The following is a 26,146-nucleotide window of genomic DNA, read 5'->3' on the forward strand; positions in this document are numbered from 1 at the left end:
TCTTATCTTGATCTGGTCTTGAAATCAAGACAAGATAATAAAATTTTCAAGAAGTTGGCGACCCCTATTCAGATTGAGAAAATTCTATCGAATGCATGCAAATGCTGATCGAATGGTTAGAAATTAAAATTACCTACTGTTCAGCTTCAAATCACTCAGAAATATCAATTGATTTAATTGTGAAGCTAAATAAAAGCGGAAAGAGATCCACTGACGCGGGGCTAACAGTAATACGCTTATCTTCTCCAAATTATTTTTGAATAACGCAACAACGTCATCTATGACAGATAATGCACATCAGATGGTTCCACAAAGTTTCGAATGAAGAAGTCTCTCAACGCGCGAGTTGTAGGGGAGACTAGGGAGCATTGATACATGGGGAGGCTTGATACAGGCTTATATCCGCGATCTGTAGCCGTTTTCAAAAGTATTATACTAGTGAACACTATGCTTTGGCAGAGGGCATTGCGTGACGTTAATATGTAAGGCTAACAGTAGTTTGTTTGTGAAATATTCAACGAAGTGTGTTTCGAGGTGAGAAATTGTAAGTTTTTACTCAAGTTACCTAAGGGTTTTATGATCATGCATTAATTCTTCGGCATAAACAAACATTTCACTGGGAAATATGCATAAAACTACTCAATTTACAGTTTTATTCGCTTTTCAAAATATATGGGTATAAGATGAAAACATAAATCACTTTAAAAATTGCTTTCAGGGAGGTTTGAGACATTTGTCGTGGGGAGGCCTGATACATGTATAATCTTCAAAAAATATTCCGTAGCTAGTTGGATAGGCCTACATGAAGGCGTCTTCACCATCCAACATATCAAAGGGATTTTTAAAAACCGTACAATCCCCATATATTTAACGAGGCCGACTTTTCTTGTGTGGAAGTGACTAACTGACAATTTCCTGATTTTTCTACACCTGTAGGACCAAAGCAAGCCAGTATCATTGCTGACCTACCTACTGAGCTGAATAATCCTCTCGATTACTCTCCCAGTACATCGTATCAATCCTCCCATATGTGGGGAGGCTTGAGACAATTTGCATGTTTTTGTGTTCAACGTTCTGTACAGAATAAGATGTTTATGTTTTGCGACTTCTATATTTATTTTGTTGAACGATTAATTGAAGAATTATATAATATAAGAAAAGTCCTGCTTCTTCATATAATTCAGTTTCCAGAATAAAAATTCCAAAAAACGTATCAACCCTCCCCAGTCTCCCCTACAACAATTGAGACTCAAGTAACGAGGGCCCGACTCAGATGGAGCGGCCACATTCTTAGGATGCAAGACACAAGACTCCCCAAAATAGCTCTATATGGCGAATTCACTGAGGGTGCCCGGAAACCAGGAGGCCAGTATAAGCGGTTTAAGGATACACTACATCAATCCATAAAATTAGTTAATGCCAATCATAACTGGGAACAACTAGCGTTAGACAGGTCACAGTGGAGGTCTTTGGTATATAGTTATAATGGAGAATCGAGAAGGATACAGCGGCGGCCAGATCTGGTTGGTGCAGGGTGCTTCAGGCAAAAACAGGAGAAACTTGAAATAGTTTCAACAACCCGTATCCTGGAAACGAAGCTCTTGAGGAAATACAGGTATATGAAACTTCAATAGCGAATTAATTAAGAATTACATCCTTTCTACATGACGTTTTATATGGTGCTGAATGAATGATCGGAAATGTTGGAATGCTTTCCGAACAATGATACTGAATATTGTGATTTCCTGAACATCGGCTGCGACTGTTCATTGAGTTATAAATCTCCTTTACATTAATAGCGATAACGTTTAAGGCTTTCAAATCGGTTTTCGTATGTACCTTAATGATAACGAACGCAATAAGAAACTCGTCACACTCAACGAATTGAAATGCTGCAGCTTTAATTAAAACTGGCTATTTTGCCATATATCGAAATCTGAAATGGTTGTCCATTCTCATGAAGGACTACAAGTTACATGTCGGATTGATAAAATAATTTCCTTTCTAGTCCAAGTTATTCTTTAGGCCAAGGTCGTTTCATATTACGCAATACATTCGTGTGAAGTATTATCTAGCTGTATCTCGATGGAGTTCATATATTCAGTGGAAATATTCGAGAAATACATAAAGTGTTGTACTATAGGGTTTTGAGGTACTTTTGTATATATCACTATGATGAAAAAGCGGATTCAATCTTGTACTGTGAAATTTCAGAATTTACGTAGGGAAAATTTCTCGTGTTTCAGAATTTATTATAGGTAGCTGCTAATTTTTCGTAGGCATCCATATCAATCAACAATTTTTATCGATAACACTCTTCATATAGCTAGTATGACAACTGAAAGTGTTTTAATGAACAATTGGCTTTTAAAACATCAGCTCTTTCTTGCCGAAGTTAAATAATTCTCCAAGTTTTTGAATCGTCGTATAATGATTGTGCGTCGAGTGACATTATCGTAGGTTTTTTGAGTTTGCGTAGAGTGATGAATGAGTATTCACACGGTGTGGTAGGCAATATAAAAATCAAAATAGAGATAAACATGAATGATAATTATTTAACAATATCGTATTTTGAGCCGGAAATTTAAATAATTACTTTGAATCACACTACTTTAGGAATTCATGAAATCAATGCATTACCAGAAGGTTATCGAACGCGAAATGCAATGCAATGAAATTTTTGACCCGACTTCAAAATAAAAATTGCAGAATATCCAATCTCCTCGATAAGGTCGCAGAAAAACATCTTTTGATGATTTTGACATGAAATATCCTCTTCCCGTGAACTGGCGCCATTAGCGGGGTCCCTTATACCCATACTTTGTTTGTTGTGTAGTTCTCCCTTGCTGCGTTCTTTCCCATACTGCAAGCATACGCCGATGCGATGGCACAAATATTCTTCCTGCTTTTCAACATCCCAACTCTATAGGAAAATTTGAAAGGACTGGTTGCTACCAGTGTGAAAGCAGCCACGAGTTCCAGCCACGCGTTTGCCTCGGCGCCTCGGGAAGTGGTCGGCCCGCTCGTGGTGTATCTTGATTCGTAATAAAGGCTGGTACGGGATTGATATTGAAAAGTGGTAATGAAAATAAAATTTAACGATGTTCTCGAAAAGGGTTGAGGGTAGTAAGTATCTACAAGCATTCTGAACTATTTCTAGGAATGAATAACGAGCTAGTGCGTCAATAAAATGGAAATTTTCTACTTTCGAGTGAAATTGAGATATTTGAATTTTTTTTTCGGTGAATATATTCTATTTACTACGCTCTTCGAAACCTATATACCACCTGATTTTGTCGGGCACGAATTCACCCCCCACTACCCCCAACTTGTGTTTCCGAAAAATTATGCTAAGTCGGGTAAAATTGAGATATTTGAATTTTTTTTTCAGTGAATATATTCTCTTCGAGACAATCTTCAAGACCTACATACGTCCTGATTTTGTCGGGCACGAATTTACACCCCACTATCCCCAACTTGTGTTTCCGAAAAATTATACTCGATTCATCATAACTTGGTCCGAAACAAAGGGGGAGTATGATGGGGGTGAATTCGTGCCCGACAAAATCAGGTGTTATATAGGTCTGGAAGAGCATAGTAAATAGAATATAGTCACTGAAAAAAAAATTCAAATATCTCTATTTTACCCGACTTAGCATAATTTTTCGGGAACACAAGTTGGGTGTAGTGGGGGGTGAATTCGTGCCTGACAAAATCAGGGGGTATATAGGTCTTGAAGATCATCTCGAAGAGAATATATTCACTGAAAAAAAAATTCAAACATCTCAATGTTACCCGACTTAGCATAATTTTTCGGACACACAAGTTGGGGGTAGTGGGGGGTGAATTCGTGCCCGACCAAATCAGGTGGTATATAGGTTTCGAAGAGCATAGTAAATAGAATATATTCACCGAAAAAAAAAATTCAAATATCTCAATTTCACTCGAAACTGGAAAATTTCCATTTTATTGACGCACTAGCTCGTTATTCATTCCTAGAAATAGTTCAGAATGCTTGTAGATACTTAGTACCCTCACCCCTTTTCGAGAATATCGTTAAATTTCATTTTCATTACCACTTTTCAATATCAATCCCGTACCATCCTTTATTACGAATCAAGCTCCGAGGAATCAAGATACACCGCTTCCCGAGGCGCCGAGGCAAACGCGTGGCTGGAACAGAACATTGAACAATCCTCGTGTTTTCTATTTGATAGAGTTCCATGGTATCCTACCATCAATTGGATTACTGTGCAAACTTTATGTAGTCTAGAATAAATATGCAATTTTAGGCAATCTAGCAGATTTAACGTCTTGTGACCACTTTTCACCATTTAAATTTTTTGCAGTGAAATTGAACTTAAAATTCATCCTACTCAAGAAAACTGAAACCATAAACAAATTGCGAAAGGAAAATTCAACATTTGAAATCTAAACGATGCAATTCTTTATGGGGGGAGGTGTAGACTTTACGTATGACAGGTATATAGCAGGATCAAGTTGTTATACCTATTTAGAAAATATTGATCTTCTTATAGTATTTTGTGAAATAGAATCTTTCTGAATTATTTCCTCTCTCAATATCATTGATGAATTATGTCATATTGTTCGTAGTTTACGATAATCACTCCCATTAAGGAGCAATACTCAACTACTTGCTTTCTCTGGAAAACATTTATTTTGAGATGATACGCTCTCTGTGTGTACAGGCCTATAAAAATGAGAAATGCGATACCTCAAGAACAAGTTCTCGTAATCGATTTTCATTCCAGAACTTCCATCCAAAAAATTTATTTACGTGGAAAAAAAAACAAAAATATTTCTATAATGAATGTCCAACTCGTTTAATGATCAAATGAACTAAAACACAGTGTACATGATTTTTAATGAAAGAAAACACAACAAGAAATCATTCGAAACCTCCAGTTTGTAGAATAAGTAGTACACCAGGTTTTTTCGAACGATAAAACGGTACACTTGCCAGTTGCCACCGGTCGGTGTTGATGAAAAATTTATTGAATTCAATGCCGGGAGGTTTTGTAGGTCAACAAATATTTCTGCAGACGTACAGATACAGCAACTGAATACCTTCACTTTCAAACGAGAATGATATCATCGTGATATTTATTCAAAATACTGAAAATGAGATTCCGACAGGAATGTAGGTCAACGATGCGCATGCTGACAAGCCCTTGGAATGTTAAATCAGCCTAGCCTCGACATTTATAGGACATCACCTCACAAATTGCCAATTTTAGGCATATAGGTTCAGCGAATAATTCATGAAAATGGTGAATTCAATACCCACTCCCACAGTACAGAGAAGAATTAGTATTTCCTTAAGCGAATCACAGTCCATCCGGAATAATTTAGAACTTCCCATTTGTTTCTCAACAGGATGATTTGAACTTGAGGTCTAGCAAATTCTGAATTGTGGACATCATTCAGAACTACAAATTCCATGCGAGCCACGTATTATTTTACTTTTTCAGAGAACATACAATGAAGATAATTCCAAGTGAAGTGACACTTTTTCAAATTAGTGAAGTTTTTCGTTGTTTCCGCAGCAACGAATCAAAAAATAAATATCTCCGAAACAGTAGACGATGTAAAAGGATTCTACGAGGGATTTCAGCATGAACGCTTGTATGGACCATTTTTGGTAGGTATTCTTTGCTACTTTTCTCGATATACTTTTAATTTGAATTCAAATAGTCACATCGTATTCAACATCAGAGTAAATATTGTGGGAAACACTATTTTTCGTACCTCGTGTTCAATTGCACAAATAACCATTTTGAGCAGCCATTTAATTACAGCCCACAAAAGATGGCACCTGAAAAGCAATTCTTAATTTTTTTTCTCAGAAAGCAGAAAACTGACTAAATTGAGCAGTCATTCAATGGGAGCTAGAAGGCAATGAAAATTTTTTAGTGGTGTTGCCCCTCGTGTTGCCCTATAATGTCAGCCAGCATGCTATCTACTTAGTAAATTCAAGTTCGAAGATAATTCCAATAAGACTACGTACCTTTTTGTTCGAAATTAATCAAGATATAAAAATTAAATTTAGTAATGGTATGATATGAAAAAAGAAAAAAAGGTTCTAGCGAAGCAAATTTTAGGGCTGGCTTTTTCTACCTCTTTGCTATTATAAGGGAACACCTACACAATTTTGTATAGTCTTTTGGCTTCCATAGAATATCTACTCGAATGTCTATGCAATTTCATTCTAGTCAATTTCCTAGTTTCTGAGATAAATTGTGTTTCAAGTGCAAGCTTTGGGTAACTAGCTAAGCGGGGGTTGCTTAGAAAAAATTATATGAAAGACCCATACTATTTTTTGACAAGAAGTCACCCCTTGAATTCAATTCATTTATACTCTGTATTTTGCCACAAAACTGAACAACTACAATATTTGGAATAACAGAATCATTTTGAACTCGATTTTAACTTACCGATTTGCACGATTCTTGCAAATGCCACATTTCAACCGTTTGCCTCAGAAAATATTTCAAAAGATTGACCACATCGATTGCAAATTACATAGATAGTAAAGAACAACAATTAAATAAATCTAGCATCTAGAAGTAAACCACTGTTATTTGGTAAACAAGACATAACCTCGTTATTTTCGAGACTATCACTACTGAAAGTCCGAAGTCGTTCAATACGTAGATAAAGATTCAGGAAGATATCGTTAACAGGAAAGAGAACTGTGTCGAACTTCTAAGTGTTTATGCTCACGTTTACTCCCATTTCTTTCTGTATTTTTAACAGTTGCGTGTAGGGGATATTGCAAAAGCCTTCAATATATGCATTAAATACCGTGAAATACACGATAAAGATAAAGTTTTCTCGTATAGGTTCGATTGTCCATATCCATTCATTGCTACAAGTGAAATTATGAATAACAATGGAGAATTCACCTCAATTTGGGTTATCACTGCATATGCAAGTTTAAACTGAATAATTATGAGTTTCATTCATGATTTTTTCAAATTCACCGCGGAAACTATTCAAAATCATCGTTCAAATATGGGGATGTAAAATTTAAATCGCATTGTGTGGAGTTTACGATTTGGCAACAGCGCATACAAGACAATGAAAAGAACAATGTCCGATCAGCTTGTTTATAAAATAACAGCTGTTGATCTACCAGCGCGAGCTTCAACTGCAACCGGCCATAAAAATCCCATAAAATTTTACGACCTTCCTCGTTCGTCGCAGACTTCATAGACAGCCATCTTTGTCTATCTCATCAAGATAATGCATTTGTTGTCCTTTATTATCAAGGCATATTTCAGTCGATGTTGCCAACTTGTGCAATCGAGATGAAACGCTTTAAACTTTAAATACCCATTTTTATTTTTCATTTTTAAGTGCTTAAAATATTTTTTTTTTTGGGAAACGGTTGAAATGGTTATTTCAAAATTTGTCAGAATGAGTATTCCCGATTGTATGCCCGAATTGGGGGTTGATTTGGAGGAAATAATGAACAAAATTATGCTTCACATAGAGAAAATGTTGAATCTGTCAGCATTGATATACTTTTTTTATTTCATTTACAAATATTCGAAAAAGCACGCAACCATTTAGGAAGTAGTACCTATCCATTTTTATATGACTGTCAGAAAATCTGAGAATAAACAATACATATTCGCTTTGATATGCAACCAAGTTTCGGCTGATCGACTTAATTCAGATACGTTAAGATTTTTTTTCTCAATATGATCATGATCTGAAATATGGTTTCTGTAGAACTTAGCGCTGTTACTAGCAGCTGTTTTCTTACAGCAAATGATCAACGATTAACAACATTATCAAAAAACATTACATTACACATTGAGAAAGTAGCTGTGTTGATATAATGATTAACAAACTTTTGTAGTCAACTACAGTCCGCGAAAACAATGAAGCAATTTTCGATCAATTAGCAGATAATTTCCGAGAAGTTTCCGCAACTGGATAATGCGAAACGCAATTATCACCATGATTTTGCGTGTTCAATCAACTTTCTTCAGAAGGTATGAGCCATCGTACGAATATTGAGTAAAACAATTCAATTGTACGATAAACTTTCTGCATTGCATGTCAAAAATAAAAGCAAATCACTTATAATTTCATTCCAAAAACCCATAAGCTGCAGAGGTACTGATGTCATATGATGTCATATTAAATTTCACTTGACCATTCATGGATTTATTCATAGTAATGATAAGTATTTATGGTAATTATAGAAAAAATGATAGTCTGGCACTTCGAACAGTAATAGGTAACAAGAAAACCAGAAGATACGTCCTGTTATTTTTTTTTCGTAACATTTGAATTCTGATGATTTTCATGTTTGAAAATTGTGTTTTTTCCTGTGCATCTCCCTCTGCCTGTATACAAAGATGTCTACACTTATTTGTGTATAATAAACGAAAGGTTGGTTATAAATGAGAAGATTAGGAAGATATATACCGAGATATATACTGGGTTGGGTATAAGTCTGTAATAAAACTAATATTTCGTTGACAAATAACTCGAAATGAAAATGCTGAAATCCATCTACAGATTTTAAATTCCTCACCCTGATTTTCTGGAAATAGAGTTGAGTTTTTTCTTTCAAATGGAAACATGTACAATGTTTGGGCTGTTGAAAAGGCGACGAAAATGGAATCGCACCATAATCTTTTTCTCCTGCTAGTTTCGTTACGATTCGAGAAAGAAAAGACCATTAAAATCAAGACTATGGTATATTCGTTCCGTGAGCTGTTAGGCAGTGTTGCGGCTAAGGGGTGGAGAAAAATATTCAATTTTATTGTCAAAGAAAAGGTAAAATCGGAACTCAGGTTCGAGTTATTGGTTATTGAGTAATATAATAATAAATAAATAAATAAACTATACAAAGTGTTTCGTTTCTTCTGCACAGCTATCAACTTCGTTATTTCAAATGGAACATCCTATACATTTTCACATTTTTGAATTCTATGTTGAATATGAATATACGTTTGATAACACTACTTTGTCTGAATTCTCAACGGTTATGGAGAAATTTGACTCGTCATTCATATTTTGACAGTTTGAGGTACTTACATAATGGACCATAGCTCCATCCCTATTCCATGTAATTGATTCAAATTTGGACTGTGCCTAGTCCATAAATAAAACAGTAAAAATTTTCTTTGCAAATAATCATATTATATACAGGGTCCACGAAAACGTAGATCCATAATCAAAACAAAAATTCATCAAAATCATCATTTTTTTTTAATGGCAACCCATAATTTTTTTCTGTTCATTATTTAAACATTTATTTGTTCGCTTTCAGTGGTTTTAAGTAATGAAGAGAAAAAAAAATATGGGTTGCCCTTTAAAAATCAAGATTTTGATGAATTTCTGCTTTGATAATGGATCTACGTTTTCGTGGACCCTGTATATAATATGGTTATTTACAAACACAATTTGTAGTGTTTAATTTATTGACTAGACACAGTTCAAATTTGAATCAATTAGATAGAATAGCGACGGAGCTTTAGTTCTTTATGCGAGTACCTCAAACTGTCAAAATATTAATAAAAAGTCAAATTTCTCGAAAACCGTTGAGAATTCAGATAGTTGTGTTATCAAACTTATATTCAAATTTAACAAGAAATTCAAAAATGTATAAATTTATAGGGGTGAAATAACGAAGTTGATAATAGCTGTGCAGAAGAAACGGAACACATTGTATAGTTCTGAATAATTTTAGGAGATGCTCTACTTAAAAAGAGGAAAGTTCAATTTGAAACTCTGTTTTCTAAAGTTAATAGAATTAGAGTAATCGACAGCTGCCCCATGGCGTGGACAGCCTGTGTTTCCATTCGAAAAATGGAAGTTGGATGTCGTTGCGGCTATAAGGGGTTGAAGAAAAACATTTAATTTTATTGCCAGAAATAAGGGTTATTGAAAAATCAATTGACGATTTTAAGCGTTATATCATTTTGGGCTATTGGTTAAAGAAATAATAAACAAAAAAGGGTAAATACATCCAATTGATGAGAAATAATAATTTTATTCCAGACTGGATGCCCAACCCAGTATTTGTCCTCATCGAACAATTTCTCCAATATAAAAGGTATACCAAACGATGCGATTGCTGCTAAAAAACACTTCAAGCGACTGAACGAATGTGTGTGAAGTTGGCCCAGCACTTTTTGATTTTCGAAAAAAAAAATTTTGTGCTGAATTGTGCAAGGTTTGTGCTGATTTGTGCCGTTGAAATTTTTGTTTTATTCCACACGGTTCTCAAAATATTTCACAAAATGTATAGAATGGGCTAGCCCAGCACTTATCGAAAAAATGAGTTTTGACGACTGAAACAGGTTGTGCTATGCATGTACAGTGTTGTGCCGTTCGAATTTTTGCGAAATTCCCTCTTATCTCCCGGAAAATCGAAAATGAAGAAAAAAGTTAGCCCAGCACTTTCGATTTTTCTTCTCAAAAATCAGTGGAAAAATTTGTGCTACATTTGTGCTGACTTGTGCCGTAAATATTTTCTCGAAAATTAGTCGGATTTTCCGGGAAATCGCAAAATTGAAAAAAAAGTTAGCCGAGCACTTTCGTTTTTTCTCAATGAAAACTATGTGAAAAATTGTGCTAGTCGTGTGCTAACTTGTGCCGTTGAAATTTTCACGAAAATCCTTCTAGTTTTCCAAAAAATTTAGATTTTGGAAAAATGTCAGCCCAGCACTTTCGTGTTTTTGCAGTTTAATTTTTTTTATTAAATTGTGCTACATTTGTGCTGATTTGTGCCGTTGAGATTTCCAAAAAAAACTTTCAACTTTTCCTTCAAATGGTGGATATCAACAAAATCAGTAGATTGCCTGAAATCAGTATAAATGGCAACAGGCCTAATACTCGTAAATTGAGCTTAATGAACTCCAGCGTGGATAGCCAATGACTGTAAAAGATTACTATTGTTTATAACTCAATTTTCTTGATACAGATGCAGATGCGTGACTCTGAAAATAGTTTACCGTTAATCTCAAAATTTTATATACAGGGGTCAGCATAAGTCAGGCAACCAATTTGCATCAGGCAAATTTGCATTAAGATAAATAAATGCAGCGTCAAAATATATTTATTAAAAAATAATACAAAAGGTATTCGAAAAAGGGTTACTGTAAGTGTACTCCCGCACACATAACGCGTAGTGCGGCGGAGCTCCATCCTCCATGAAATGGCGGATGTCGAAATTTCGAGAGCGTTGCCTGACTTATGCCGACCCCTGTATATGGAAGATACGTTTCAGTCCGTGTATGAAATTAAGCTGAAAAATTAACAGCATGTAAACAACCATTAACATTATTTTTTCAAGAGTTTTATCTACAAGTTATAAACAATAGTAATCTTCTTTAGTCATTAGCTATCCACGCTGGTGTTTATTAAGCTCAATTTACGAGATTTCTCTCCTGAAAACTGAATTCTGGCAACATTGTTATCGTGATACACTTCTGATGATTTATGACGCTATGCAAAACTTGGTAAGTCGTAGGTTGTGCACGCAGGGTTGCCAACCTCAACGGTATTCGGCCTGTTGCCATTTATACTGATTTTCAGGCAATCTACTGATTTTTCTGATATCCACCATTTGAAGGAAAAGTTGAAAGTTTTTTCTGAAAATCTCAACGGCACAAATCAGCACAAATGTAGCACAACTTAATAAAAAAAATCAAACTGCAAAAACAAGAAAGTGCTGGGCTGACCTTCGCGATTTCCCGGAAAATCCGACGAATTTTCGAGAAAATATTTACGGCACAAGTCAGCACAAATGTAGCACAAATTTTTCCACCAATTTTTGGAAAGAAAAATCAAAAGTGCTGGGCTAACTTTTTTCTTCATTTTCGATTTTCCGGGAGATAAGAGGGACTTTCGTAAAAATTCGAACGGCACAGTACTGAACATGCATAGCACAACCTGTTTCAGTCGTAAAAATTCATTTTTTCGATAAGTGCTGGGCTAGCCCATTCTATACATTTTGTGAAATATTTTGAGAACCGTGTGGAATGAAACAAAAATTTTAACGGCACAAATCAGCACAAACCTAGCACAATTCAGCACAAAAATTTTTTTTTCGAAAATCGAAAAGTGCTGGGCCAACTTCACACACATACTGAACGAGCGCTTTGAGAATTTCAAAAAGCACCGGTGTGAACCTAGCAGACCGTTTCCAGCAGAACGTTCGACGGAAACACCCGAACGCGGTGACCAGTGGCGTATAGCCAAAATTTTATAACACGAAAACTATACGTCGGAGCATAACCATATTTGGTGTGTAGGATGTTTATATCGATGTGATTAACTACAAAAAAAATCAGCGACTCGCATAGGGATCCAGGGGGTGATTCGTCATCCCTTATATTTCGAAATTCGATAACAGGGAAACTATTCGCCGGAGCACAACCATATTTGGAATGTAGGATCTTTATATTGATGTGATTAACCACAAAAAAAATCAGCGACTCGCATAGGGATCCAGGGGGTGATTAGTCATCCCCTAAATTTAAAAATTTTACAACAGGAAAACTATTCGCCGGAACATAACCATATTTGGAATGTAGGATCTTTATATCAATGTGATTAACCACAAAAAAAATCAGCGACTCGCATAGGGATCCAGGGGGTGATTCGTCATCCCTTATATTTCGAAATTCGATAACACGGAAACTATTCGTCGGAGCATAACCATATTTGGAATGTACGATCTTTATATCGATGTGATTAACCACAAAAAAAAATCAGCGACTCGCATAGGGATCCAGGGGGTGATTAGTCATCCCCTAAATTTCAAAAATAACAAGGAAACTGTTCGCCGGAGCATAACCATATTTGGTATAAAGGATCTTTATATCAATGTGATTAACCACACAAAAAAATCAGCGACTCGCATAGGGATCCAGGGGGTGATTCGTCATCCCTTATATTTCGAAATTCGATAACAGGGAAACTATTCGCTGGAGCATAACCATATTTGGAATGTAGGATCTTTATATCGATGTGATTAACCACAAAAAAAATCAGCGACTCGCACAGGGATCCAGGGGGTGATTCGTCATCCCTTATATTTCGAAATTCGATAACAGGGAAACTATTCGCCGGTGCATAACCATAAAAGAAACTTAACACTGAAACATAACGGAAGAATAATATTTCTTGTATAGCGGACGACTCCAGTTCAATGAATAGTGCCGCGAGCGGAGAAACTCGTTAATATTGCGTATGTTGAATAATACTGGACCGAGTACTGGACCAAATACCTGAAAGTGTTACGAGTTCCCTGTACTTCCTTTCTGGCTGAATCAATTTTGAGTGTCGCATTCAATCTAGGATTGATAGTTCTCAGGAATGCAATCGCATTTCCGAGAGGATGTCAAAAGTGACAAAAGTATAAAAAACTAAATTTAAAACTAGACCAGCCTATATTTGTCCACATTCCCGCAATTGTTAATGCTTTTATCAAACATGGATCTAGCAGACCAACAAAATGAAATTTCACATTTAACATTCAGTCATAAGACATCTCAGCCCTGCTTATGTTAACAAATTCAATTTTTCGAACTTTCACAAAAAAAAAGATTGTAGATGTGACAACTTTGAGTGGTACCACGTATTGAATCTCAATTTAGGTTCTTTCTGAAAAGCGAAACAATTATTTGAAATTACATATAAAAAGCGATATTTTTAAATTTAAATGTGAATAAATGAGTCCGGCCCAGGAATATTAAATTTCGAAAATAACTCTGTAGTCTTTTGGGGAGAGCCAGAAATTAATTTTTATAGTCAACCCGTACTCTTCCAAACTAACTCTACTCTGATAAGGGTTTGAACAGATAGTCCCGGGACACCCTGTATATCCTCAAAGTGGAGGTCCGTGGGAATTGCTTCGAGTAGAATGCCGGAAATCCTGAATTTCGAGAGCGTTGCCTGACTTATGCCGACCCCTGTATATGGAAGATACGTTTCAGTCCGTGTATGAAATTAAGCTGAAAAATTAACAGCATGTAAACAACCATTAACATTATTTTTTCAAGAGTTTTATCTACAAGTTATAAACAATAGTAATCTTCTTTAGTCATTAGCTATCCACGCTGGTGTTTATTAAGCTCAATTTACGAGATTTCTCTCCTGAAAACTGAATTCTGGCAACATTGTTATCGTGATACACTTCTGATGATTTATGACGCTATGCAAAACTTGGTAAGTCGTAGGTTGTGCACGCAGGGTTGCCAACCTCAACGGTATTCGGCCTGTTGCCATTTATACTGATTTTCAGGCAATCTACTGATTTTTCTGATATCCACCATTTGAAGGAAAAGTTGAAAGTTTTTTCTGAAAATCTCAACGGCACAAATCAGCACAAATGTAGCACAACTTAATAAAAAAAATCAAACTGCAAAAACAAGAAAGTGCTGGGCTGACCTTCGCGATTTCCCGGAAAATCCGACGAATTTTCGAGAAAATATTTACGGCACAAGTCAGCACAAATGTAGCACAAATTTTTCCACCAATTTTTGGAAAGAAAAATATTTCGAAATTCGATAACACGGAAACTATTCGTCGGAGCATAACCATATTTGGAATGTACGATCTTTATATCGATGTGATTAACCACAAAAAAAAATCAGCGACTCGCATAGGGATCCAGGGGGTGATTAGTCATCCCCTAAATTTCAAAAATAACAAGGAAACTGTTCGCCGGAGCATAACCATATTTGGTATAAAGGATCTTTATATCAATGTGATTAACCACACAAAAAAATCAGCGACTCGCATAGGGATCCAGGGGGTGATTCGTCATCCCTTATATTTCGAAATTCGATAACAGGGAAACTATTCGCTGGAGCATAACCATATTTGGAATGTAGGATCTTTATATCGATGTGATTAACCACAAAAAAAATCAGCGACTCGCACAGGGATCCAGGGGGTGATTCGTCATCCCTTATATTTCGAAATTCGATAACAGGGAAACTATTCGCCGGTGCATAACCATAAAAGAAACTTAACACTGAAACATAACGGAAGAATAATATTTCTTGTATAGCGGACGACTCCAGTTCAATGAATAGTGCCGCGAGCGGAGAAACTCGTTAATATTGCGTATGTTGAATAATACTGGACCGAGTACTGGACCAAATACCTGAAAGTGTTACGAGTTCCCTGTACTTCCTTTCTGGCTGAATCAATTTTGAGTGTCGCATTCAATCTAGGATTGATAGTTCTCAGGAATGCAATCGCATTTCCGAGAGGATGTCAAAAGTGACAAAAGTATAAAAAACTAAATTTAAAACTAGACCAGCCTATATTTGTCCACATTCCCGCAATTGTTAATGCTTTTATCAAACATGGATCTAGCAGACCAACAAAATGAAATTTCACATTTAACATTCAGTCATAAGACATCTCAGCCCTGCTTATGTTAACAAATTCAATTTTTCGAACTTTCACAAAAAAAAAGATTGTAGATGTGACAACTTTGAGTGGTACCACGTATTGAATCTCAATTTAGGTTCTTTCTGAAAAGCGAAACAATTATTTGAAATTACATATAAAAAGCGATATTTTTAAATTTAAATGTGAATAAATGAGTCCGGCCCAGGAATATTAAATTTCGAAAATAACTCTGTAGTCTTTTGGGGAGAGCCAGAAATTAATTTTTATAGTCAACCCGTACTCTTCCAAACTAACTCTACTCTGATAAGGGTTTGAACAGATAGTCCCGGGACACCCTGTATATCCTCAAAGTGGAGGTCCGTGGGAATTGCTTCGAGTAGAATGCCGGAAATCCTGAATTTATCCAGCAGTGGTCACATCTTTCATTTTATCAGATCTTAAATACCAGATAAAATCTCAAGAGACAAAATGTGAAACAATCAGCAGAAGATGATATTTGCAGGTAACGGAATAATATACCAGCCTTGAGAGAATGAAGCAAGAGATCTGTTTCGACGAATCTGTTACAGATAATCACGACCAAAGATCTTCATATTGATTAACTTCTCATTATTCTCATCCTGCATTGCGAGTTGTTATTATAAAATCGATTCAACTATGGGAAAAATAACATACGACAATGGTGAAGTATTCGTGAAAGTCTATAATGAGAAATTGGTTCTTCAATTGTGTCATCTTCGTTCAGTTGCGACCGACTGAAGGCATTTTTTCTCATGAATACTACGTTATTTTCTGAATGAAAGTGTTTTGAAATTAATATATATAATTTAGATATAAAAACAATTCAAAAATTTGTACATTCGCTCGAATCTAATCGGACCTTTTGCTTATTAGTATACAGGCTGTCCCACGGTGGATGGCCTATTAGACGTTTATAGAGAACTTATCACTATTTAGTGCTGAAAATTTGCATCTTGAGTTTTCGACTATGAACTTTCTCCCTAAACAGACCTACGCAGCTTCCGATTATACCTATTTCTTTTTCAATTCAAATGGCACACCCAGTGTGTGCATCGTTAGATAGGCAATTTAATGGCAATTTTAGCAATATGCTATAACTCTAGTGAAAAGTTAACGATTCATGAGTTATTGGGATTTTTACGGAGGAAAAGATGAAAACGGGAGATTTTTCAGAATATTTCTGCTTCGTTAGTTTTTTTCGGAAAAATCTTCCCCATTTTCCTTTCCGCCATAATGTAGTAATACCTAATCATAAAATGTACAGGTTGTGCTTCAGAAGATCATCTCGAAGATCATCAAGTTGGACAAATCGAATTCATAAAAAATCAAGGTTTTCAGATTTTTCCTATATTTTTAATTTCTTCAGTCGATTCTTCGTAAAAAAGAGAGAGTACCTATTATCTAAATGAATCCTTCACCTAAAATGTAAACTTTCAGAGTTATAATACAAGGAAAAACTTAAAATGAGAGAAATTTGTTTCTTGGATTTTCAACAATCCCACCAAAAAATTTATTAGGTTACATTCATATTGTAAAAATTATTAATCCAAACATCGAATTCTAGTTTCTTTGTGTGGTTTCCGGAAGTCACAGTAAAATCGAGCAGTTCGGAATTGCTGTATTCCCTTATTTCAAGTTTTTTTTTAGATAACTCGGCTCCTATTATAGGTAAAAAACCTTCTTCTTTCACGTAAAACCAGCTGAAATAATAATAAAAAACGTTGGTCGTAAGGTAATTCCTGAATCTTGTGTTTTGATTAATTCGATTTGTCCAAATTGATAATCTCTCATGAATAACCTGAACATTTTCAGTCCAAGCTGAGGTAAAAGCAACAAACAGTGTTATGATACTACATAATAGCAGAATTGAAAATAGTGAAGCTATTTTGGAAAAGAACGTTTCCGCAAAAATATAATAAAAAAAGTGTTTTTCATAAGACTACCAATAACTCATAAACCGTTGACTTTTTACCCAAAGTATGGCACAATTATGGCTTACTATCGGAATTGCCGTAAATTAGCTATCTAACGATGAAAATTGGGTGTGCCATTTTGAATAAGAAATGGTAGTTTCTGAAGGTGCACACATGAAAAAAAATTTTTAGGAAAAACTTCATAGTCGATAACATGCAGTGTTTTTGTCGAGGTCCTTTCGTGGCTTTAGAACTATTTATATCCTTGTACCACCTCACATCAGACACAACGCTCTTTTTTGTAAACGAACAAGCTTGTTGAACAATCTATTCCAGTTTGCAAAATTTTTCTTGATGGTGAAAACTTCATTAAATATTCAACATTTCTTTTACGCCCTACCGAAACACCAGTAATGATTAATTAAACTCTTTTCGGTAAGAATAAAGTAACTCAATCTATGGACATCGTTTCGACCATTGTACTTGATGCGGGTGAGAGTAAAGGCCTCATTATAGATGATTCGGGTTAGACACAAGAAGTTAATAAAAAAGTAGCACTCCCTTCTTAAAAGCAAAGTCAACAACACGCGTGTTGGCCTTAATGAAACTAATTCATTAGCTGAAAGGATCGGGTTATATAAATATACACTATAACAGTTTGTTCATTTAGTCGACAAGGATGGGAGCATAATATTAAGAAGTTATATAGAAGACGGAAATAGATCATCGAAGACCGAGTCGAAGACTGAGTTGCTGAGTTAGAACAAGTTTTTTTATGTACTCTAGGATAATGTACCCAAGTAGAAATTTAAATGGAGAATTGTGATCATACAGGTTAGGGTGTGAAAAGAAATGCCATAAGTAAACATTTAAAATTGTCGCTCCCAATGGCCTTGTTACGTCATTAACGAGTATTACGACTGTATTCTTCATTTTGCAGCCACAAAATATCATTATCATGAGAATAAAATAGTTCAATAACACGAAGCTCAGAAACGATTTTCAACTAGCACTGCATACCAGGAGTGATAGTTTTTCAAACTCGCAGCATATAATGCAGTTCGGATTGAACAGAAAAAAACATTTTTCATATTATCCATTCGGAGTGCACTATATAATGTAAATAAAACTTCTTTGAATTAGGATAATATAAAGAGAAACGATGGTACGATGAAATTCTGTCTAAAATAGGATTGTTACCCCCGTAAAGCTAGCAGATCCACCTTGTATCTACTTCTAAATTGGAGGTTCTGGTAGCTTAACGTTAAGCGAGACGTTAAGCTAGCAGACACCCGAAGCTAATCGAACATTCAGTAAAAATCTAACATTATGATTTTAAGCCCATTTTAGGCAATCATTCGAACATTGAACATTGAATGAGTTTTTTTTTTAAAGGGTTTTGCGAGCTACCGTCAAGCTAGCAGAACTAAATCTAGGACTATAATTTTCTAGTATCTGATCACACCATAATTTCAGGCTAGTTTATTACCCTAGTATGAAATTTTTTGCTAGCTAGCCTTGAGCTAGCAGAAACCCCAATTTCTCCAACAATTGGGGAGCAAAAAATTTTTCTTTAGGGTAATTAATTAGCCTAGAATTATCTTAAATTACAAGGTTGTTTTTCTAACTATTTGAAAAGTCATAAAAAAAACTGCGGTGACACATAACCTAAAATAAAATGAAGGAAGCTCATTTCAAATTGACGCTTTTAAATTCTCACCTTTTATCGATTCTCTTAACGATCGTAGCGGCTCCTATTTTCCCCGTTTTTGGAGACACATTTTTAGTACGGCGATTGTTCTCCTGCTCTCTACTCTCCATAATTCTCACAAACAATCTGAATTCCACTGCTCAAAATCTTACTTTATGGGCTATTACCAACTCTAAAATGTCTCTTATTCGAGCCACAAAAGATGTCCTCTTAGCAAGAGACTTAATTTTTCGTTAAACTTAAATGGTAGGTATTCGGAGTGAAATACATAATAACTAATAGTCTTCCTCCTAATGTATTCATTTACATTCATTTTCAGTTGTAGGAATTCCATAATTATTCCATAGAAATCGATTAACATTATGCATTTTTAATCGATTCGATGATTACCCGTTTGGAGATCAGTTGTATCGAAACTATTATAACTTGATCTTAGGTAAAAGCACTTTTATTTACTTTTGGGACAACCTAATCTTCTCGTGGAGATACTTTGGAATTCGGGGACAAAGAATAATGCAATATCTGGTTGACATAGAACAGAAGGCAACGAAGCAGTTGAAGGCATCTGGAGTAACACTTATTTCTCAGAGCACGCCTTTTCCATGTCTCAACTCGGTTTGTCAGCACATTTGTCAGCAGCATATTGAAATGCGGTGACGGATATTGTTGCTCGTGCGAGGTATTCGATGATAAGATAATTTCCCACTGGTAATCGTGAATAGATTTTGTATTTGCAGACTACAATCGATGAACTGTTGTATGATTTTTCAACAATAGCCTTCATCGGATACGAATAACAATTTCGGTTATCAGATTTGCAGATATTGAAACTCCAATATACCTAGCCAACCAACCAAATTTCAACTGATGGAATGTAGGTATGGATTTAACATGATGTAAAATGGTGTATGAAGAATATTTGATTTTTAAAATGGAGAAAATTGTTCTAAATGAAAATCGAGAATATTCCTAATAATTTAATCAGTTGGTGTGACCAGATTCTTAAGAGCTAGCGGATCCACATCTTCAGACCTGTACATACAAAAATACAATACTAAAAAAAGGGGGACAAAATACAACGATTTTACTCAATATTACCGATTAGTAACTATACGAGGGTAGCTATTATCAAATATAAAACACTGAAAAAATTTCAAAATCAACAATATAACTCTAATATAAGTCGTGATTAATCAAATTCTATCTAAGGGGTTAGGTTAGGTCAAAGAATCCAGAACAGAACACAGAGACAAAAAACCACAACAAGACATGACATATATCACAAAAAGATCTTCCAACAATATCAAAGAAGAAACGATATAAAAGTTCTACAACATAGCTCTCAAAACATGTAGTACATTAGAGTAAGTGTAAATTGAGTGTCAGGGTTGGAAGAAGCCGTTTATGCTTCACAATCTCAAGTTGATTATCAATCACTCTATGATTGACGCCACCATGCAAAAAGATGATGAAGAAACGATGACCTTCTTCGAAAATATGGTTTCCAAAATGTGAGTAGTTGTGATGCTGACCCGAGTGCTGACCTTATCTAAGGATTCTTAAATAATCGTTTATCGTTTGTTTAAACGTTCTATTAGTTTTTCCGACATAATAGGTACCGCATCACATATTTTATGACTCTTTCTTCTGAGGCTTTCAAAGGAAAATGTGCCAATAACTAACGCTTCTATAGTTCCTTATGTAATAATTTGTCATTGATATTTAGATCAAAACCATTCTTTCCTGTTATCTGCTTGATCACAAGTGTCGGCTCCTTGAAAATGTTAAACACGGTTAAAGGGGTGCTTATTATACACTATTTTCACCACCAACACAGTCGAATAGGATACAAAATCTTCGAATTCAACATCTGATCCCCTCCACATGATGAAGATGTCATCTACATAACGGAATTAATATACAATGAGTCCATAATACATATTATCTATTATCTCAAAAGTGTCCGCATATCTATCAGCTTGGCTACCAGCTGAAAAGAGAACCACAGGGTTGCTCATAACAAGTCCATGATATTGTACATGAGTTCTAGCATCAAAAGCGAAAAAATTCTGGTTCAAAACCAACTCCAGAATTTGACCCACCGACTCTGTCATGTCATTCGAAACCGAGTTACTTATTTTTATGTCCGTTAAGGACATTAAGATAGATATCAATAAGATATCAAGAAAAAAATTGTTATGTGTTATTGTTGTGGTTAAGGAAAATGAATGAAAGCAATCTGTTCATATCGATTCAATCATATTTCGTTTTCTATTACATTCCAACTTTTATCATATTCTGTTCAATAGTGGAATTCCCTCGGGAATTCCTAATATCAAATGGCGTTCGTTTCAAACAAGAATTGTCGAAAAAAATCGTATTAAACTCCGTTTCTCATAGAACTCACTTCCCATATTCACAACAGAACTCGTCGCAGTGTAACGTTCCATAAAATTCAGTCTTTCAATAATTATGAACTGACGTAACCTCACAAATACAATCTGACGTATTATTCTTTAACCTTGAAATTGGGTAACAACCATTTAATTGGGAAAAACACAATGAGGAAGAATACGAATTTATTTGTTCCTCTTAATATCAATAACCTTCTGAATAACCAATCTGTTTTGATTTTCTCGGAGAACCTCCGGCGAATTGCATTTGATTTTCATATGACATTGGAATTTAATTTTAAAAGAAACTAACCCCCTCGATAACCCCTCTTCGAGCAAGCAAAACGATTTTGGAACTTTGTTTTTGAAGCTTGTATTTTTTGCAGCAAATGTGCATCGACGGTTATAAAACTAAACGTTGACCGAAATTGATAAGACCACTTGTGATAAACTAATCCAAAGTTTCGCTATCTATGAAATATCCGAGGAAATATCCATCTGACCTGAATTCAGCACTCTTCTGGATTAGTTACAAAAAAGGATTGTTTTGCGAATATGATAAAAAGAATCGGAGCAGATTTTTCGAAGAAAACAACAACAAAGTTACCCAATGTTCAGAGTGATTGATGAAGTATAATGAATTACTCTCGGAATCACTCCATGTTGGTCCATTGTTTTCAATTGGAGTTTGAGACCTTTGAACTCGAATATGATAAATATTCCATTTGCCATTTGTTTACTTCTGTCACAAAGACAAAGTGCTTCTCGATACTAGGTATGACCAGAAAGATAGTTATAGCTACTTGTTCATTAATGATAGAAGGATGAAATGATCATGAACTGTTATTGAAATGAGAGTTGAAATGTCGCATTTCGATTCAATTTTCCATTAAAAAAGTCCATATTTTATTTTAGTTCTCCGTTAAAAATGTTGGGTGAGGTTGAGAAAGAATAAACCTGTATACTGCAGAATTAACCTAATTCTAGTTTTTCAATTTTTGGACATAATTTCGTCCCTTACCTTTCATCCACAACTACATCGATATACCGAATTTTCATGGAATTATCCTCTAAAAGAACAGGGAATCGTTTTGGGGAAAAATTCAATTTTAATTTTTTAATATTCAACAGTAATATGAAACAAAAATAAAAACTTAATCGAATCGTTAAGACGAACAATGCGATCTTAAAGAACTGCGTCATATTCAGATTGCAACGCAAAACGCATCCCATCAAGTGTTTCGGGTAGTATAGGACAACGACGAATGTTTTTCCGAATTTCATCCCAGAGATGTTCTATCGGATTCAGATCCGGGCTACATGCATGACTCATTGCGACTTGAAATGCGTGCGGAAAAAGGGTTGAACATCGGGTTGAACGCGCACCAAGACGCGCTCGCTTGTAGAAGAAATAAATTCAAATAACTTTATTAATATAGGGGTTATAAAAAACCCTGCTTTGAGACCTAAGTCTCTGAATGTTTTGGTACTGTACTCGGTACTGTATTTACCCTTGGTCTTATTTCTCTGAAATTCAACTTGAAAAAAAAGGAATTTCAGTATTGGCAAATTAACGAGGAAAATTTTATTTTTAGAATGTATTTTATTTTGAGCATCTCAATTCGAGCAAGGTCACCAGATAGATGACAACAGAATTTTCACACCCATTTCGAAACTTTATAGTCTCATTCGACAATATCAAGAATCGTTAATATTTTCGCACAAACTTATCTTTTTCAAACCTGAGTAAATACGCTTTGTTTCGATATGCAAAAAAACGAATGAGAAATTTCGAAATCTGTTGTTTTTGTGTAAATTTATGATTTGGTGAGTAAATGCTGGAATATTTCGATCATTTCAGAAAAAGTACCTTTTTTGTGAAATTTTCTGTCTCGGGCCGACAGAAAACGCCAATAACATTTCATCACATGGATCCTCGGAGCAATGACGAATTTTAGCAATTTTAAAACGACCAAGTATGTACTGGTTTTCAAGTCGATCCAATCTATATTTTTGGAAATATTGGGTTAGTACATAGTTTCTCCCTCGGTTTCTCCCGAGTGTTGAACGAGTTCAAAACCTGGATGGTTGACCGCTCTGGTCATGCTCTTTGCAGGGATGTCTGCAAATAGATGCGAAAGACTGATACTTGATTCAAATCAAATCAAATCAAATCAAATCAATTTATTCATCATATAAACATATAAACAATTGTTGTTCTTCGTTGAAAATCAGTAGGAGTCCATAATATTTTGTTCAAAATTAACGATTCTTCCAGAATACACCCACTAAAATGTTTTGTCGAATTGACGGCTTTCATTTTCTGTAAGGATTCCAGAAAACATCAAATAATATAATTCTATACAAAAACTTACGCATTATATTCATATATTCGGTAGTTTTACTATTTTGTAGAGAAATGCTAGAACAGGTCCTTTTTTATTTTAAATTCATGTAGAATTGCGGAGTCTGTAATACGCTCGGTAAAACGCCTTTTACGGGGGTGTTTTTTAATGCTAACTTTTTGTGCCAGAACTGAGGTTTTCTTATCAAGCCTTTTTTATTATAAGGGTGAACTGTTGAAACTTATCGAAGCCGAATTTTGTCTTTTTTATGTATTTTGAGGTCAATGGCACATCAACACTTTAGGAATGATGGGTGTTTTCAATGCAAGTTTCAAAGTGTTATCGAGAACCATTTTTTACGTAGGATCGAGGGAGTAACCACTCTTTGAAAAATGTACATTGATTTCGGAAATCAAGATGATTTCGACTTCGACGATGAGTTCGGGATTTCCGAGGGGATTTTGGACTTCAAAAGTAGGTATATTGATTTCGGAGAGGTTACCTCCTCGCGTACAGTAATAATTAATGAATGACGAAATTATGTACCTACATATATTTATTTTGCAGTTGCAATTTTCTTCCAGATAATTCAAGAATGAATATCCTCCAGAAAAAGCATTTTTTTGATAAGACTTCAAAAACATCGATCATTCCTCAAATATATCGTCGGTGTTATGGAAATAGGGCGAATTCACCAAATCTGGACTTTTCAGGAGGTTTAGACCCACTGGAAAATTAAAAGAACTATTTAAAGCAGCTGTGATTTTAAAACTGAGCCGTTCAAACATATTGTTTTCCATTTCCTGAGTTTCAAGATCACTCTTCATGCCGTTAATTAATAATAAAATCGCCAAAAACCCCAAAAACGTAAAAATGTGGGATTCGCCCTCATTACATAACACCGACGAATATGTCATCTTTGATGTCATCAATCTCAAAATATGTATAAAAAAATATACATTCGATTTCGATGCATTTAACCGAGCGTTTAACACTCGGTTGAACAATTCCACTAACAATTTCATCCCTTTAATAATAAAAAGTTGATAAGAAAACACAGCAAGTACCAAATCATCCTACGCGACAAAAAGCCTATTCATTCCTGGCCTCGTTCCTGGCCTAGTTCCTGGAATAAAAACAATCGGCCATTTAAAAAAACTCAACTACCCTACAACCGAGCCTACAACCTTCCTCGAGGGTGCATGCATGACAGACTCCTCAGTTATACAAGGAAATTGAAATAAAATCGATTTTTCCAGCAAGGTATGAATTCCATGCGTTACTTTCGAGGATACTTTTCACTTATTTAAAGCTTGGTGTAAGGTAAGTATGCAGATCAGTGAAGATGTTCTTCGCATAATTTTTAAACTCCTTCACTTCGTGAAAACTACTTTAGTTAGAGAAGAGTATCCAATGGGGAATCGTAAAAATATCTTTCCCACAAAAAAATATTGCTGAAAAATGGGTTGTTATTTTTCAACTCCTAATAATGATGCGAGTAATGAAGTTAAGAGGTTAAAAATATTCATGCAAAAAACATTTACATAGTGCTCCTCATTACGTACCTAGAGTTATGTTAGGTACTAATTTTTTCTCACGATTTTTAGAAAAAAATCAAAACGGATATCACGACAATACCTTCGAGAAAACTCGTATGAAGTACTCTAACTAATTTCCATCAAAGAATCTTAATCCCTTCGCCTTTATTCACTCTGTATAAAATTTAATCACCGATGCGATGGTGGGGGAATTGCAGCAAAACATTTTAGGAATTCTTAACTTGTCAGAAAATTCACGAGAACGACTGATTATTATTTTCGGCTATAGATTTCATATTATGTTTCCGACCCGAACTCAAACATTTACCTGCATAATGCAGGTACGAATTCATTCCGGACTTAGCTTAGCTCAATCTCTAAGATCACTTATGCGTCCACTTCCAAGCTTTTCAATTCCTAAAAAATCTCACATTGGGGAAGGTAACAACATACTCACACTAACACAAACGGCGCTCAAAGGCATCCTGAATCCTCTTTTGTAATTTCAAAATTCAAGTAAGCCCATGGTAATTGACTGTGCGCAATGTGTGCATCCGATATAGGAATCTGATCTTGCAGGCAAATCGACAGCGGATGATTTGTTCAAGATCAACTTGACATTGACGAGTTTCGACGGAGTGTTATATAAGTGGTGCTCATTATAATCTTAAGGGTTCATCACAAGACGCAATTTCAATCCGTCCTTAAATGAAAAAAACACCAAAAAGCTTTCAACACTGTATTACTTCTCGTGTTCAAATAGAATCGAATTTCACATATTCCTTGACAGCATCTGGACTACCTCATC

At 35.2% G+C, this 26,146-nt stretch overlaps 2 protein-coding genes across 4 annotated transcripts in view; both read right to left on the minus strand.

Annotated features, from left to right (window-relative positions):
* LOC123314772 (supervillin-like) overlaps window positions 1-26,146 on the minus strand; it is a 275,601-nt gene that overhangs the window by 175,978 nt on the left and 73,477 nt on the right. The gene's annotated exons all lie outside the window — the stretch shown is intronic.
* The window catches only part of LOC123314790, a 97,307-nt gene that overhangs the window by 8,229 nt on the left and 62,932 nt on the right, over window positions 1-26,146 (minus strand). Inside the window, exon 1 of one of the 3 annotated variants that reach the window (XM_044900144.1) lies at window positions 25,796-25,925. The exons of the other annotated variants lie outside the window; for them this stretch is intronic. Coding sequence (XP_044756079.1) covers window positions 25,796-25,822 — 27 coding nt within the window. The 5' untranslated portion in view covers window positions 25,823-25,925. Of the gene's footprint in view, window positions 1-25,795; window positions 25,926-26,146 lie in introns of those variants that run through there. 3 annotated transcript variants of the gene reach the window in all.

The sequence above is a fragment of the Coccinella septempunctata genome, chromosome 1 (assembly GCF_907165205.1).
Source record: "Coccinella septempunctata chromosome 1, icCocSept1.1, whole genome shotgun sequence".
Taxonomy (NCBI): Eukaryota; Metazoa; Arthropoda; class Insecta; order Coleoptera; family Coccinellidae; genus Coccinella; species Coccinella septempunctata.